This window comes from Lepidochelys kempii, chromosome 2 (assembly GCF_965140265.1).
Source record: "Lepidochelys kempii isolate rLepKem1 chromosome 2, rLepKem1.hap2, whole genome shotgun sequence".
In the NCBI taxonomy this organism is placed as follows: domain Eukaryota; kingdom Metazoa; phylum Chordata; order Testudines; family Cheloniidae; genus Lepidochelys; species Lepidochelys kempii.
Genome location: NC_133257.1, coordinates 85,773,934 through 85,791,969, shown reverse-complemented (window position 1 = coordinate 85,791,969; position 18,036 = coordinate 85,773,934). Strand labels below are relative to the sequence as shown.

At 40.8% G+C, this 18,036-nt stretch overlaps 1 protein-coding gene across 14 annotated transcripts in view; it reads left to right on the top strand.

Moving 5' to 3' along the window:
* DLGAP1 (DLG associated protein 1) overlaps positions 1-18,036 on the top strand; it is a 639,595-nt gene that overhangs the window by 487,462 nt on the left and 134,097 nt on the right. For all 14 annotated transcript variants that reach the window (XM_073331531.1, XM_073331536.1, XM_073331533.1 and 11 more), the window contains 2 exons: positions 11,297-11,474; positions 14,067-14,307. In XM_073331531.1, the coding sequence (XP_073187632.1) occupies positions 11,297-11,474; positions 14,067-14,307 (419 nt within the window). The remainder of the gene's footprint in view (positions 1-11,296; positions 11,475-14,066; positions 14,308-18,036) is intronic.

The following is an 18,036-nucleotide window of genomic DNA, read 5'->3' as shown; positions in this document are numbered from 1 at the left end:
ACAAATAGGAACTAACAAGCAGTGCACTTCTGCTGTAAATTTTCACATAAACAAACAGTCACTCCACCATTTGTGAAACTTTGGGTAGTGCTCTTGATTGGTGAAACCAAGAAATGCTCTTAAACTTATCTACTTCGAGCTAGACAGACCAAACTAAGATATTTAGAAATTTTCTCCCCTATAAAAAAGATAAATGAAAAACAAAAATACTGGCAGGTCCTGTAGTCTAATCTCCCTGAATTTACGGTATCCAGATTTGATCCCAAGTTTCCCAAGCCACGTGGGGCTGAAAGTGCTATGCAGGAAGTATGCCGAGGTTCTCAGAAGAGGAAGCTTTTTGCTTTATTCTTAAGTAATCATGGCACTCAATACTAGATTGTGGGTTTGTTTGTTTTTTTAATATTATAGTCTGCACCTAGCAAACGTTGTTTGTATGCCTTTACCAGTATAAGTAAAGGCAAAATATGCTGTATACTGACCAGCATCATATAGTGCCATCACACTGCCCCCATTGGTGGAAAGTCAGCCCAAAAGATGTTTTTTGTTGTAAAGAAGCATTCTATCCCCACTCCACAGTGGAGTCCAGAGCCGACCAATGCTGTCTCACAAATGGGAGGCACTGGCTAAAGAGGGGTGTTGTAAGGCTAACTGAGAGAACTCCCAGGGAGTGCAGCAATGCAAATACCATCTGCTGCTCTCTAAGGTGGCATTCCTGACAAGTAGCAGCCTTTACTGATGCAGTTGGCAGGAAGTTGCCGTTTTCTCCTCCCTCTCCTAGCAGAGGTAAATCAGTCCCCTAGTTGAAAAATTATAAATTAAATGTAAGCAGCTTGAGACGAACAGTGAAGATGCTGGACTATCTAATTTAGGAATTGTCTAAATTAGTAAACGAAGTTGAAATTTGGACCACCTTGACCAGCTAAATTGAGGTAAAATGTGTTACTCTGCATCTAGACTAGGGGAACGGTGGAGGATTAGTAAACTTCAGTCTCTTTACCTATCTAGTAATTAAGCAAGCCGGGGGCAGTTGGGGACTGCTCTGATTGGTACAGCCGGGAGCCACCCCCACCCCCATCATTATAGTCCACTTTAATCCCTCCTGCGGGGGTGGGGGTCAGTAAAGTCCGGGCAAGGGAATTGCTGGAGGGACCTGGATAAAAAGGGGAGGGGGAGCTGGTGGAAGCCCCCCCACCCGCCCCCTGCTGCCAAAATTGGCTCTAATTGGTAAGGTCCCAGCAGTGGATCTGCTGGTGGGACATAAATTTTGCACCTGCACTGCACATTTCATCCACCGGGTTAGCCTCAGACATCTGTCTAATAATAAAGTTGCAGCCTGATAAACCCATATCTAATGTCTCCTGTCATTCTTTCAGCATAGCCAGACAAATGACCAGAGCAAACATGAAATCTTAGCGGGTCACAGGCTATGCTAGTGGATCCTCTGTAGTATGTACTGAGGGGAAAGTTTTAATACACCTCAAGAAGTGAAGCTGGGCACCTTCAGGCATGTCCGTGGTCCGAGTGCTACTGCGGCAGCCCTGCAGCTGTGCCGCTGAATCACTGTAGGGTAGACACTTGCTACAGCAAAGGAATTGGTTTTCCATCTCTGCAAGGAAATCTACCCCCTGGAGAAGCAGTAGCTATGACAACAGAATAAGTCTTCCATCAACCTTAGCATTGTCTATACCAGGGTTTAGATGGGCTTCACCATGTCTCCCCGGGGTGAATTTTTCACTCCCCTGAGTGATGTTGCTAGGTCGACCAAAGGTTTAGTTGCAGACCAGGCCTTACCAATCTTGTTATATCTTGCCAGACTGAGTCTGACTAAACGGGATGGGTTTCTTTTCTGAGAGGAATGAAAAATACTGCAATATTCTATCGTAATGCCCTACACACCACCATAATAATACTACTGGAAACTGCAGAGTACTGCATTGCAGTATTTCTTTTATCAGCTCTCAGACTGTATGTAAAAGACACAGCATCATCACACCACTTTTGACAAGATTACAGGGGTTAATTCCAGTATCTGGGCAAGATTTTGGTTAAGAAAATGATATCATGCCTATCTAGATTTTCCCCTGTAGATTCAATTCAATATCGTATTCTGCTTCATTTGTCCATAACTGTTGTGTAGCTCTGCTGTGCACTGTTAAACACTGCTGCATTTCACCCTAAGAGCAACTGCATTCCAGCAGTGGGTGAAAGCATCCCTAATTATCTGGCCTATTCTTTTGTTTGTATATGGTGTTTTGGGATCCTTTGGGATGAAAAGCACTATATACATATATGGCTTTATTGTATAATAAGAGCTGAGACATTAATAGATGAAGCACAGAGTGATATCACAATTAAAGACTGAAGATGCCATTGATTCTGGCCCATGGTCCTTACAGCACAACCTCAGAAACAAAGACCATCCTGAGACCATCTAGGACCACAGCTAGCTGTAGAAGAATGATTTCTAGATTGAGTCTGAGCTGACTGGCAGTGACTTCCTGGCCAGCCAGTCACAGGTAGCTTTAAAGAAATGGTGCTTTTGAAAAATGTTTATAAATATTAATTGATCAAGGTCCTCTCGTCCTTTATCTATCAAACAAATAAGGGCTCTCTGGCAGGACACCATGTGCTTATACAGAAAAACAGCACATTTTGCCAGCTGGAGATAGACACATCAGAAAGCTGTGTGGCATTTAACTGAGCTGAGTTTTGGATTAATTTTTAAGTGATATCTTGTTCAATCATATTAGAGTCTGTAATATCAGGCAGAGAGACAAATATGATTGAAAAAACACTGAAGTCACCGCCCCTTCTCACCCTGTCTCTTTCTGGCATCTGATCCACCTCAAAAGGACGTGTAAGGTATTATTAATAAAATAATGCATACCCCACATGATTAATGGGGATGAATGGCAGTTGGTGTGTGTGATTTATAATCCGACTAATGGAGTCAAAATCAAAAGGGAAACAGCTGCCACTTTTGTACAATTGCTGTTGAATTTCTGCTCAGCAAGTAAGATATTCTGGTTATGTGCAAGTTTTTGTTTTTCTTTCTCATGGCTGGCTCCATAGCAACTGTACCGTGACATGTACTGAGATTTTATCTTCAAAGTGTGAAACCCTTAGCAAGACAATCGTATTATTTTAAAAAGTATGGGAAAGGAGGTTTTTCAAAATGTGGCAAACTTCTAGTGAGAACAAATGCACAAAGTAGTTGATATTCTGCCCTTGCCAATTTCTGTACCGTGACAGCCTTGTACACTGTGCAGTGAAAAGTTAACACAACATAATGCAAGTGCAACAGCGACAAAATTACCCATCTGATGGCCCATGTCATGACTGGGGAATAAGTTGAATACACTTGAACGGCTTTGTTCTGTGCATGTTCTTCATTGCTTTTACTTAGCATCAGACAGCAGATGATTTTTCCCTTAAAGCAAAAGCTAACATGAAATTATAGTTAAACACAGAACTATGTGCTGGGTGCTCCCACCAGACGGGTTGAGGGGAGGGGGCACTTTCAGCACAGAAATAATTAGCTCCATGGGAACTATGCTATCAGGGATAGCCTAGAAAAATGAATTCTGGGATGTTTAACCAGCAAGAGGCAAAGATTTTTTTTTTTAAAGATGCGTTAAAATATATTTTCTACACTGGCTGCTCCTCACAGCCTGACTAGTGGAGGTATTCATTACATACTTCTGGACACAGCACCATTTTCTTTTGTCTTGTACAGCTATGACTCTTTATATTGAGATGACAAGAAACCCATGTGGTACAACACTCTGTTTTGTGCTATGAATTCGCACATTGAAAGACCGTCTAATTATATTTTTTTAGGGATATCTTATTTAATTGTCAGAGCTTTCCCAAAAAAATCAGTCAGTCACTGCCAACACATTCTCCCGACTCTACACTCCTTTTCATGCACAAGTGAAACATTGTAATACTTGCTGACAGAAATCAAAGCATTTCTTGGAACACTGCAAGTACCAACCCCAGCACACACAGGCAGGACTGAACATCCTCCTAGTGCCTCTGCCCCACCCTACCCCAAACCAAGACAACAACATAATATCAAAGTACACAACAACACTAAGAAAAAAAATACTGTGCCACCTATTGGTGGAGGTGCTGCCTGCACTGATCACATGATCATCTAATACATTTGCCATAGACAGCACAAGTACAATTTTTCCCAATCTCTCAAAAATAAAAGGAAATATTCCTACCATCAGATTTTCCCTGTTCCTGTAAACAGAAAAATCCTCCTTGTCCATCTTACCTTTTCCATCTCAGAGTCAATTTGAAGATACAGTGGCTTTTCCTGTAAAACATTCAGAAGCACTCCATTCAGACGGAATCCTGCTAATATAGTTTTACCCCGTAAGTGTATTTGAATAAAAGTCAGAGGCCAACTCAGGTAGGCCAATATGCACAGAGCACTAGTCACAAAGTGGTGTGCAAAGGGGGCTAAAAGTTTTCCTTTGCACTGTTCTGATCCTCAGTTATCTTATGGTTTAGACACTGGACTAGAATTCACTTGTTGCCTTTGCCACAGGCTTCCTGTGTGACATTAGGAAAATCATTTAGGGCGAGATTCTCCCACACTTACTCATATTGAGCAGTACCTTACCCTGCGAGTAGTCCCATTGAAATGAATAAGGCAAATGAATGGGGCACGCTGTGTGAGTAAGGGTAGCAGCACCAGGGCCTACATCTTCCTTGCCTCGGTTCTACATCTGGGGCTAATAATACTCCCCTGTCTCACAGCAGTTTGGAAAGGATCAATTCACTACTGTTTGTATGGTGCTTAGATAAAAGTTGTCCTCTTTGTGCTGTGTTAAAGGTGCCTGAAGACTTCTCTAAATTACACCATCATGTAATGGCCACAAGGGATCAAAACACAGATCAAGATAAGCTTAAGGACACCCCAACTACACCTTTATCTTTCCATTCTACTACTCACAGGGGGTCTGGTGTACAAGCCCTGTATAAGTAAGCTCTTTACCTCTCCCTTCAGGGCCACTCTTGTACTTGAGTGATCATCCCTGAGTAATGGAGACAGGCATTGCAATGCAAAGAGGATGCAACACACCTGAGGAGCTGGTTCCAGGATCTTTGAGTTCATCTTCTCGTGCTGCTAATCATTGTATGCACTGAAGTCAGTGGGGCTAGCTAAGCCATTTCACTTCAGCTGTAGATCTTGCCCATAGTCAATCCTTTGTGAATCATAGTTGGTTGAAGTCTCTGATAATAAACTAAGGAAGTGAAAACTTGAAACTATGCTATATTGGCAGACTTATTCCTAAACAGAATGTTTTTCAAAGTTTTCTGTGGCGTTTCAGCTACTCTTTAAAGACTATTGTATAGTTATAGTGGTATATGATGATGATAATGATTTATTACACATTTATAAAGTGCCAATCCTGAACAGGTATGGAGCTGTTGAATAACTCTTTTGCTATATAAGGGATGCATTCAACAACAATTTAACTACCTGTATTTACTCCTTGCCTGTATTTTAAACCTTAGTTATTTTTTCCGCCGTTTTTAAACATAGTGAAACCTGTGAATATGGTCATCAGTGAGCAACAGTCACCTCCTCTAGTGGCTGCCAAAATCTCAGTCCCTGCGTAACTGCCCATCTGTCATGTAAACCAGTGATGTGATAAGTAGCCATCTGTGAAACACATTTCTAAACACCTGCTGAACTGGTCAGTTGTATAGTTAAGGACCAACTATCTGACCAAAATAAGTCAGAAAAAGAACCTATTTGCTTCAACCACCCACATCCAGAAACAATAAGAAGCATATACCATGGCAGAGAAATTAGGTGATTTTGTATAGAACTGGGAAAATACTGCAAAAAATTGTGCAAACAAAAGCTCAGATTTTCACATGGATTCATGCTTCTTTGGTATTTGCTTTCTATGAACATTCAAGCAATCAAAGTTTAGTGGCGCCTAGTGCACATGATCATGTCTCCATCTGATGGCAGGTCTCTCTGACTAGAACACCTTGCACTTATAGCCGTGGAGAGATCTCCTTTAGCTCAAGCGGGTGAGGCCTTTGTTTCTGGTACCAAATATCCCAAGTTTGTTCCTTGTTGATGACTAAGGTATCTGTATGACTCGTTACAGTGGACCAGACGTTTGCAGAAAGCAAATTTCAAAGATGCATGCATGAGTATTTACAAAAAACCATTTTTAATTTGTTTATACTTGTGCACTGAGTTTTGTGATTTGTTATATTCACTGTTTGCATGCTCATCCAATCAGTGAACAGAAACAACACCAGGTGACTTATTTGATTAATTTGTAAATAATCAACACAGTTTGAATTTTTTATAACAAATATTGAATACGGGCAGCAAACTGCTTACAATCAATCCATAAAATAAAACAAAAAATGAATTAATTTGATTAACAAATATATTTGAGGACCTTCTGATCTGCTTGCAGCTCTACAGAGAGCAGTAATACAGTTTGTATTCATCTGATAAATTTTTTGTAATGAATTATTCATTTAACTTGGATTTTATGCATATTCTCAGTGCTCCAAGTAAATGACATACAAGGAATTACTTTCAAGAAATCTACTGATCAGGTTCTGGTAAATTGTTATGAAAAGGCTCTGCCAGCCACAAATAGAGGTGATAGCTAGGTCAGCCATTTTATTTTTAGTGGTGTGTGTGTGTGTGTGTGTGTGTGTGTGTGGTGTTGTGTTTGAGCACTGCTGGAGAATATCCTAAATGAAATTCCAGATTCCATTTGGAAATCTGGAATTATTGCCCCAAGAGTAATCTGAACATTTTTTATATCTAGTCCATCCAATTACTGACTCACTGATTGAAGAAGGCAAATGAATGACCAGTCTTCAAGTGGTGACAGAATTCTGTAATAATAATTATTTAATAGTAAACAGTTCAAATTCATTTTTATTAGATCATCCAGAGAACATGGCATTCCAATTGTGGCCCTTACTAATAGGTTTTGCAGTATTGTCATAATTACACCTGGGGTCTAACCATTAAACTCAAATATGTAATACTAGTTATTTGTATGTGCAGTTTTCCAACTGCACATACAAATAACTAGTATTACATATTTGAGTGCACAATATCTGTAATTGCTTGCAGAAATTAAACACAGAATGGCACACAGGTTCTCTTTAAATCAGCCTCGTGTGTATTTCTTATGACTAATTTTATGTTTTCTGTCTCTCATTCTCGTTCATTCATACACAGACATACACAGACAGTAGTGAGGTTTCCATTTCAAAATGGAAAACTGACTTGTTCAATATTGTGACCAAGCCATCTTTGTAAGGAACTGAGGGCATCCCCCCAGGAAAAAAAATCATGTTTGATGTAGAAGAGCTGTTCCTTTCAACATTTACTGCACTCTGTGCTCTTTAAAAAAAAAAATCTCTAAAGCTGTTTGTTTAAGTGGAAGGCCATGATGGAGACCACTTTGCTGTGTAGCTGCCATCCTCTTTATATGGTGATACAGCCTGTGGAGACCATACTGTGCCATCTTTATCTATGTAAAAAGTTGCTCAGATGGAGAATTTCATATAGGGACTTGTAGCTTTGAATGGCTGAGGCTGCAATTTCTTCAATTTTGAGCAAAAGAATTTGTGGCCCTGCTGTGCCTAGTAAGGTTCAAGTGTTGTTAGCCACCGGTAATATAAAATTTGGACACCCCTGCAGTAAATGTGTCTGCAATGGATAACAGAAATACAGTTGGCTACAAACTCTAGTTTTCTTAAAAGGGAAAATCAGTATCCTAAATGGACCATACAAAAGCAAATATTCCTCTTAAAGGAGAGAGAGAGAGAGAAAAATCAAAGGATGAACTGAATTTATAATTGTTTTTCCAACTGCCTTAAAAGTACCAAAACGCCTCATTATTGAAGATAACTTATTTTAGTTTCTACACATTTTTCTTTCCTTTCAAGAAATTCTTCAGTGTCAAGCCTCAACAAAACATCAAATGAGTTGCAAGTCTAAAAATGATTCCCTCATGCCCAGAATACGGGGCCCCCTCTGACCTGTCCCAAAACATCATCTCTGAAATGTTTTACTAACAGAAATATTTGAAATGTGCATGATCAGATAACTATGATGAACAAGGCAGTGCAATAACTTTAAATAGCATTTGTCCTGTAAAACAGAAATGATTTTCTTTGCTACAATTTCAGTATACGAAATCACAACCAGAGAGTCACTGTTGACACTGGAATCCATACAAAGTATTATTCCCACTTATGATGACAATATTATTGCTTTGGGTCAAATAACACATCAGTTAAGGAAATGTGTTTATCGTTGGTCTGTCTGGCCCAGTATGATGAAAGAGGACCTTCAGCTTCTAGCTAGTTCCCCATTTTTCTTATGATGTGTTCATTATAGGTGGAAAAACAGAAATGGACTTTTCAAACTTTTGAATTTAAATGAATGTGCATTTAGAAGCTACTTAATGCGTTTCCTGAAAATGGAAAATAGCTGTTTGACGTGAAAAATGCCTACCAACCTGGCAGCTATTGTCACTATCCAAAACAACTATTGAATGTAACCAAATTACACCCATGTAGCAGTATATTCTTGGAATGATTTACTATAAGGTTAGGGTTAGGTTGTCCAATCACTCCAGCTGCATTTTGTGTACATTCTATGTAATTGATTTACAGTTAGCGGCCCTTATCTCCTAGAATTGCCTAGGAAGCAAGCTGTCAAGTCTAACTGGAATATGCTGTAAAATGCATACATAGATAGGATATCAAATGTATATTTCAAAAGATTAGCACCAGGTTACCTCCCTATGAGACAAACCCTAAGAGGAACGGAGCACCTGCAACTCCCACTGATTTCAGTGTGAACAGTGGATGCTCAGCAGCTCTGTGCTTGATGAACCAGTCAACTGTATGGCTTTCCAGTAGGCCTTTTCTTCTACCCTTTGGTCCTGGTGACTTATTACTGTTTAATTTATCAATTTGTTCCAAAACCTCCTCTTATGACACTTCAGTCTGCGACAGTTCCTCAGATTTGTCACCTAAAAATCATGGCTCAAGTGTGGCAACCTATCTCATATCCTCTGCACTGAAGACTATTGCAAATAATTCATTTACCTTCTCAACAATGACTTTATCTTCCTCAAGTGCTCCTTTAGCAGCTCGATTGTCCAGTAGCCCCACTGATTGTTTAGAAAGCTTCCTACTTCTGGTGTACTTAACAAAAAATGCTGTTCGTTTACGAGCCTTTGGCTAATTGCTCTTCAAATGCTTTTTTGGCCTTATATTGATATAATAGGCATCACATTAACTTGTTGGAATGATGATAATCAATGGGACATAGTAATACCAGGGTACAAAATATATACCAATGACAGAATAGGTCATGCTGGTGGGGGAGTGGCATTATATGTGAAAGAAAGCATAGAGTCAAATATAATAAAAATCTTAAATGACCCAAATTGTACCTTTGGCCTGTAATTATGCCTTTTCACTTGACTTGCCAGAGTGTATGTTCCTTTCTGTTTTCCTCAGTAGGATTCTTTGTTTCTAAAGGATGCCTTTTTGCCTCTAACCACTTCACTACTTTGTTGTTTAGCCATGGTGGCACTTTTTTGGTCCTCTTACTATATTTTTAATTTAGGGTATACATTTAATTTGAGCTTCTATTGTGGTGTTTTTAAAAAGTGTCCATGCATCTTGCAGGCATTTCATTTTTGAGACTGTGATACCTTTTAATTTCTCTTTAACTAGCTTCCTATTTTTGTGTAATTCCCCTTTTGGAAGTTAAATGATACTGCGGTGGGCTTCTTTGGGTGTCTCTCCCCCACCCCCACCCCCCGAGGGATGTTAAATTTAATTGTATAATGGTTAAGGCTAAGATTATGTCACGGGGGTCGTGGGTCGTGGGGGGGCTGTGGGTGGCAGGACCCCCTGCAACTGACCACCTGGCACCGTAGTTGGCGATCCCTGAGCTGCCCAGCCGTCCCCGCTGGCAGGGGTCTCCCCTGCAGCAGCTCAGCTGCTGCAAGCAGCCAGGGCTCCACCGCAGCTCCCAGTCACCAGTGATGGCAGCAGAGGGATCCTGGAGCTGCTCAGTGACCGCGGGCAGGGGCCCCCTGTAGCTCGCAGACGCCGAAGCTGCTCAGTGGCTGGGGGCAAGGGCTCCCCACTGTTCCCCAGCCTCCGCCACTAACACTGCCCCACCCTGCAGCTCCCCTATTGCCACGAGCAGCAGGGGTCACACTCCCCACGCAGATCCCAGTCCTGCAGGGTAGTGGGGGGTCCCCCCAGCTCTAGTCCCGCAGGGCGGCAGGGGGACCCCTCCCTGCCACTGGGCAATGGGGTCCCTGCAGCTCCCAGCCACTGTGGCGGTGGGGGACAGGGTGCTGGACCCTCCTCCCTCCACATTTTGTTTGGGATATTTTTAGTAAAAGTCAGGGACAGGTCACGTCTTCCATGATTTTTTGTTTTTTGTCCGTGACCTGTCCCTGACTTTTACTAAAAATATCCATGACAAAATCGTAGCCTCAGTTATGGTCGCTATTATCAAGTGTTTCAGCTCTTGGACTAGAGCCTGTGCTCCACTTAGGACAAAATCAGGAATTGCCTTTGCTCTTTTGGGTTCCAGGATTAGCTGCTCCAAGAAGCAGCCATTTATGGTGTCAAGAAACTTTATCTCTGCATCCCATCCTGAGGTGATATGTATCCAGTTAGTATGGGAATAGTTGAAATCCCCCATTACAGTTGAGTTCTCTGTTTTTATAGCCTCTCTAATTTCCCTGAGCATTTCCCATCACCATCCTGGTCAGGGGCGCATGGAATTTCTGTCCCTAGAGATTCTATGGTACAGTTTGGTTCATTTAAGATTTTTATTATATTTGACGCTATGGTTTCTTTCACATATAGTGCCACTTCCCCACCAGCATGACCTGTTCTCTCCTTCCAATATATTTTGTACCCTGGTATTACTGTGTCCCATTGATTATTATCATTCCACCAAGTTTATGTGATGCCTATTATATCAACATTCTTATTTAATACCAGGCACTCAAGTTCACCCATCTTAGTAGTTAGACTTCTAGCATGTGTATAAAATCACTTCTAAAATTTGTACTTATAAACGAACTGGAACTGGCCGTACTGAATGTATAAATGCCCCAGGGTTACATAATTTCTGGTTTTAGTCTTACTTTCCTGTAGAACAATTTACTGTCATTCCCAGTCACAGTTAAGCTATTTGGATTTGATGAAATGTCTCTTTCCCACTGTTTCCTTCAAGGATATCCAGCGAACACTCTCCAAAACTTCAAATCCGGAGCCACAGTTACTTGAGGGCAGTGAGTGAAGTCTCAATCAACAGGAGTTTGGACAGTCTGGACCCTGCAAGTCTGTTAACTTCTCCTAAATTCCGTTCCCGGAATGAGAGCTACATGAGAGCCATGAGCACGATTAGTCAGGTGAGTGGCAAGCATGCACAGCTAAGAACAAGATCAAAATCAATCCCCAGCCAGTTCAGCTGTATGTGCAACGTGTAGAACCAGAAACCCTTTTTGGTTGTGCAGTGAAGTCAGACATGTAACAAATTACATATTTTCAAAAGCATTTAAATTTTAAAAGGACTTATGGGGATGTTTTTCATGTACATTTTTGTGAAGGACTAAGATTTGAAAATGTCATAGTCTAAATTCTGAAAATTGTTTGGTGATTTTGGTTGCACAATGTGAAATGTCTTAAAGGGGCCTGATTTTTAGTGGACAGGTGCTCAGCACTCCCTCTAAGAAGTTTCGGGTTTAGCATACAAAACAACGAGTCACTTCTAAAAATGTAGGACTTGGATTCCTAGTGAGAATGAGTTTTCCTTTAAGGAGTGAGGACCATAAAATGTTTGAGGGGGGAAAAGAATAAGGGTTACTGGTATTTTATATTCCACAATTGTTGTTTTGACATTAATTCAATATTTTGAAAAGGTTTATTACTTCTTTTACGCATTATTTTTAATTCTGATAGAGCTTTGACTTTACGATGTACATGGTACATATGTGTTTGGTTCACATATTAATTATGAAGATGTGCATTATTTTCCTGAAAAATCATAACATCCTCTTCTGTGCCAGCTACAGTCTGTCAGTTGAATACTGTGTACTTTGGGGCATTTTAAATTGTGAGTGTTGACACAGTGGAATATCCTGCTCCTGTATAAAATATGCATATGGAGTCATCATGCTGTCACATCTGTCTAGCTGCCATGCATGCAAAATAGGATCCAGGTCAGGGATGTGTTGAGTGCCCTCAACTTTGCTTAAAAACAGTGGGAGCGAAGGATGCTCAGTACTTCACAAAATTGGGCCCTGAAATGGTGCTCAAATAGAAGGTAATTTTCTTTGGGAAAACTTGAATGAATATGCACATTAAAACATCATAGTCAGATACATTATTCTGCGAGGGTATTCTCACATGTTGTGTATTTTTTGCCAACTAGCGCAGGGCACTGCATTTCATTTGGTGTTGTATGCTCTAAATCACTGGTAATAACTCATGCTGTAGATGATGCTGTCACCGTTTTGAACCTCCAATTTATGCCTGCAAAAGTAAAGGCCAATTTAACTGGACAGTACATTTTCAGTGGAGATTTCCTTTTTGGACTTAGATCAATTTTCATTTTAAAGTATTCATGGCATAAAAATAATGCTGTCCCTGTGTTCATGTAATATAAATATCAAGGCATTCTAAAAGTGTCACTAGTTGGACTTAAGAAGTCCTGGCCCCATTAATTCACTGAGTCTTTGCCACTGACTTTAGTCAGGCCAGGATTTCACCCCTGGACTTCTATGCAGGATAAATGGGCTAGAGAAGTGACTTCGGTCCAAGATGAAGTCTACACTGCTCAGGCAGGGATTGCTGAATGTGGATGTTCGAAGGAGTCGTCTGCTTATTATATGCTGTAGGGGTCTATAGCACTAGCATAAAGTATAAGCAGATGCTGTAGAAACTGAGTTATGAAGGAAGCCAGCAGAAACCAGCAAACTGAAATTGTAAGTGTGGGATAAAACCATTTGACTCCAGTTTAGACTGATGGATTTGTGAGACGGTTGAAGCTATCTGTGCTCCGAAGAGTGTAGGCTTCCTTGCCAATAAAAATAGAAAGCTTAAAAGAAATCCTAGAAGTGAGCTCTGGGAGACACCTGTCTGACAATCTAGTTTATCCCCTGCCAATGTAGGATTGTTCTTTCAAGCAATCAATCTCTTTCCACTAGTTCCCGTGGAAAGTTATTCCACAGTCTAATAGATTTCACTTTTTAGAAATATGGCCTGAATCTCAGCCTATTTTTTCTTAAAATTCATCCCAGTCTAGCATCTTTCATATCTTCCTCGACCACCCCACATCTTCCCTTGGTCTCTGTGCCTTTGGAATGCCTGAGAAATAGTGAAATCATGGTATATATTATTGTCTCAGATTTGCATTTTCCCTATTGTGATTATTATAATTTTAATACCAGTCTCAAGGCTCAATCCTGAGTTTAGAAATGTGGGTGCCCATTGCCATATAAGCACAGGCAAATGGTTGCAGCGTTTGTAAGATACCCGGCAAGGCCATGTGGTTTTGAGTGTCATTCAAGCTAGGAGAGTCTGGCTCTTTGTTTCTCTCTGGGAGCTGGTTCTCAAAAAGGGTTAAATAGTCTGTTATAGCTGCCAGCCAAGGGAGTTAGTCCTTTCATTCAAATTGGAGAGGCTCAGACTCTTAATCCTAGAAGTCCCAGATTTAATCCCTGCTGTTGGCCCAAATAGGGTTACTTACATGAGATTGGGACTGAGCCCTCAATGTCCACAGCTCTGTTTTCTTCACTCTGAATATGCACATTTTATATTTTACTTGGAGAATTGTTACTGTGTTAAAAAAAAAAGATTTAAAGTGTAAATCATTTACTGTTCAAAGGGAACTTTTAATGGAAATTTTAGGTATTGTTCCATCTTTGTTTGTAAATGTTATTACAGGATAGATTGATCTAATGAGATATAATTACAGGAAACTACCTGTTCTTGGCCTGCAGGTGAGTGAGATGGAAGTAAATGGTCAGTTTGAATCGGTCTGTGAGTCAGTGTTCAGCGAACTAGAGTCTCAGGCCGTCGAGGCCCTGGATCTGCCAGTGCCAGGCTGCTTCCGCATGAGGAGCCACAGCTATGTGAGAGCAATTGAGAAGGGCTGTTCCCAAGATGATGAATGCGTGTCCCTGAGGTCCTCATCTCCCCCACGCACGGCCACCACAGTGAGGACCATTCAGAGCAGTACTGGTGAGTAACAAAGAGGGAATTCAGGATGGGGCAAAAGAAAGGCACCACTTGGCACCATATATATTACACTAGGAGTCAAATGCTTGCTCCAAATCCTTGCTAGGCATGAAATGCACTGGAGATGCTAAGTTTCTTCTGCGTATGTGGATCAGACTGGGAAACCTGCATATCCCCACATACCATAGAACCATGCTCTTCCTGGGAGCAGGAGAGTCAATAGTGTAAGGAGAGACATGCAGATCCACTGACTCAAAAACACAGGGGTGGGGAGAACAAAGTGGTCACATCTGCTACTCTTTCTGCTCCCAGGAATGCAGCTACAGCTAGGCTGTGCAGGAGCTACACATTCTGGCCCTTGTTGAAATGGATCTTTACGGGCCCACAGCTGGGCAGATGGTTATTGGTACCAGTGAAAATTCAGATTCAATTTGCTCAATGCACAGCAGTTTATTGGAGAAAGAATTACTCAGTCAATAAAAGGTTATATAATACGTCTCCCTAATAAAAAAAGAACAGGAGTACTTGTGGCACCTTAGAGACTAACCAATTTATTTGAGCATAAGCTTTCGTGAGCTATATCCAATGAAGTGAGCTGTAGCTCCGAAAGCTTAAGCTCAAATAAATTGGTTAGTCTCTAAGGTGCCACAAGTACTCCTTTTCTTTTGGGGATACAGACTAACACGGCTGCTACTCTGAAACCTCCCTAATAAGCCTCCGTTCCCCAAGCATAAACCCTCAGTAACTATGTTGGCCTTACACAGTATCCTGATTGGCAAACAAAGCAGGTATAGCTACCAGTCCTAGATAGAGACTTCTTTTTCTTTTCTTCTCTTTTTTTTCTCTCAAATGTCCCCCAAAGCAGGGTCTTGGTTACCCCGAGGCCCTCTGGTTCAAAAGTCCTACAAAAATCCCTCATAGCAGGGTGTTGGCTGCCCTAAGACCCTCTGTCTTACAGCATCACAGAACTCTTCAGATGTTAATTGGGGAACTAAGAACTGTACATATGATATTCTTAACATTTATGCCCTCGGCTCTCAAAGGAGTCACATGTCCTCAAAATATGCCCTGTGGACGTTTCATTACTTGTTTTTCCTAATTAATATTTTAAAAGGAACTGCAAAACAGAGACCAAAGATCAGTTGATATTTACCCTCTCATCAGTTGTTCACTTGAGCTCTTAGGGTGGTGCCATCCAAAAGGGTCATTTTGACCCTGGTCAGCCTGTGTCAAGCTCATTGATTGCGTGTTTTTGCATTTTCTCTACTTGGTGAGCGGGCCATCGGCTGATATGTTCCAAAGTTCCATGTTGAAACACACACACAGATAGAGCCTCCGATCACTCTCAGTAAATTTCCATACTAAGTGTCTGATGCTAAGAGAACCCTGCTCCCAGAATCCTCTATCAAATTCAGACATATCAAGCCATACCAAAATCATGTTTGTCTACATTCATTCGTATCAATCACAATAATTCCTAATAATTTAACACCATCCTAACAGCCCTCACCTGTTGTAAATCAATGCACTCAGTGGAACTATGCTGATTTATACAAGCTGAGGATTTGGCCCTCTACTTGCAGATGAGTTGAGAGGATCCTCTTGCATAATAAAACCTGCATAAAGTCCTCCTCCTTGCGGTGGTGTGATCACATTTTAAAAATTGGAGGGGACGAGAGGTGGTAATGAATTACTCCTTCAGCCACTTTGTTTAAACAGGATAGCAAAAAGTGGGCATGTCCGTCTCACTCCCCTGCCTAATGGGGTTCAGGCTTTGTAACAGAAACCAGAAGATATGAGGGTGATGATTTTTTCAAATCTTTTAAATTATTTATGGTTGCTTAAAAAAAAAAGAAAAAGAAAGAAAATAAGAAACTCTTGCTCTCTGACGTGCAAAGATAACCATGACTGTATCCATTCACTGTATCCATTCTACTGCCTCACGCAAGCACCACTTCATTCTACATTCAGGTTGCTAGAAGCCATCTCATATTCCACCTACCATTTTTCCCATGTTCTGTTAATTCTACAGTCTTTCCTAATTTTTTCCCTTTTCTTGTGTGTTATCTCACGCTTGCAGTTGCTTGAGTTCCTTGTCTCTGATCTCTTTCCCTCTACAAGGCCACTTTTTCAACTGGTTTTCATCGTCAAAAGGCTTTTTCGGTCCTTTTATCAAAAATGTGCCGCTTAATTTATACCATTTAAAATATCAAGTGTAAGCATTATTGGATGTATGCTGGCAACGCATCATAAACTTCAAAACATCTTGAACAATTGTGATAGCACAGTTCTCTTCTAAACCAATGACTAGTAAGAAACAACTTCCAAACTACAGTGTTATGAATGTGAAAGGTCATTTTTCTGTGTGCACGATTTATCCATGTAATTTGCACCCAATCGCAGCTGAGGGATTTACATAAAATGTGTGTTGTTTCATCATACAGTAATAGTTCATTTCCAATGCGTTGGGAGGCTTGCAGCTGAAGGCAGAGAGCCTGCAGTACGTAGGTGCCATTATTAGCCTGTAATGGATGCCTGGAAGTGAGAGATATCTTTTCAATAAATTGATTTTTTCTTAAGAATGAGAAAAGCTATGTTAAAATGTTTCCTGTTTTAAAATAACTCTAAGCATCAACCCACATAAGAAGAATGTCCATTCTTTTTGTACTTGAAAGGAAGTTTTGGTGGTTTAGAAAAAAATTGGGTGGGGTAGGGTATGAGTAAGAGAATGAAAGATGATTGTAGATGATCCCAGAGGACTGAGGAGAGAATGTGGGTTGGAGAATATGGCCCTAAAACTATAATCTAAAGAAACAGATCTTTAGTCATTTGCTACTCCTTTTCCAGGTGCCTCTTTAAAGTCCGGAGAGGGGAGCACCTGCAGCCCTATACTGGACATTGCAGAAGGATTTAAAAGACTGCTGCATGTTTCCATTCTTTCTCCTGTGTTTTAGGAATTACTGGGTTATTCTGCCTTTTATTTTGTCTTTCCAGGCTCTTCAGGGTCACATTTTGTCCTTTATTACCACTTTAACCATACCTTTTGTGGGGTTCACAACCTCAACTGGTAGTTTAATTCCATCTTATAGCATCCATGTAATAATCTCCTTTGCCCTTGCCTCAGGCTGATTCACAGATAGGCAGTAATGCAATAGTCAGCCTAGGTAGAAAAAAGAAGATCCTTTTTGACCCATGCAGTTAGCCAGAAATTCAGGGGTTTTGCAGGTTCTTCCAAGTTAGGAGGAGAAATTGATGATGGAGTTAGGTAATTTTGATGCAATCTTGTGTACATTCTTTGTAAATAAACAAGTCCTGTTTCTGTGAACACAGGAGGAATTGAACAACAGGAGAGAGGTTTTCTTGCTCACAGCTCCAAACCCTTTCAGCCAGCACTCGGCTCAAAAAGTGCTCTTTCTCTAGGCTTTTCTCAGGGCCACATTCCTAGTTTTTATTCAAGCTGTGTCGGTTGTTTCCTTGCTGCCTTCTCTCTAAACTTCTCTGTACCTTTTTCCTCACTTTCACAGATGCAGTCTTTCACAAAATAATAGACACCAAAACCCCTCTGCCCACATGTGCCTTGCATGTATCTTTGTTTTGGGCGGTGATGTGGCTGGGGTTGGGGTGGAGACCCCTATTGTTTCAGCTATCTGGTTCTATAAAGGAATTTAACCATTTCTTACCACCATTTTACATGATGGGTGGTGGTAATTCCCACCCCGTAACAACAGATAG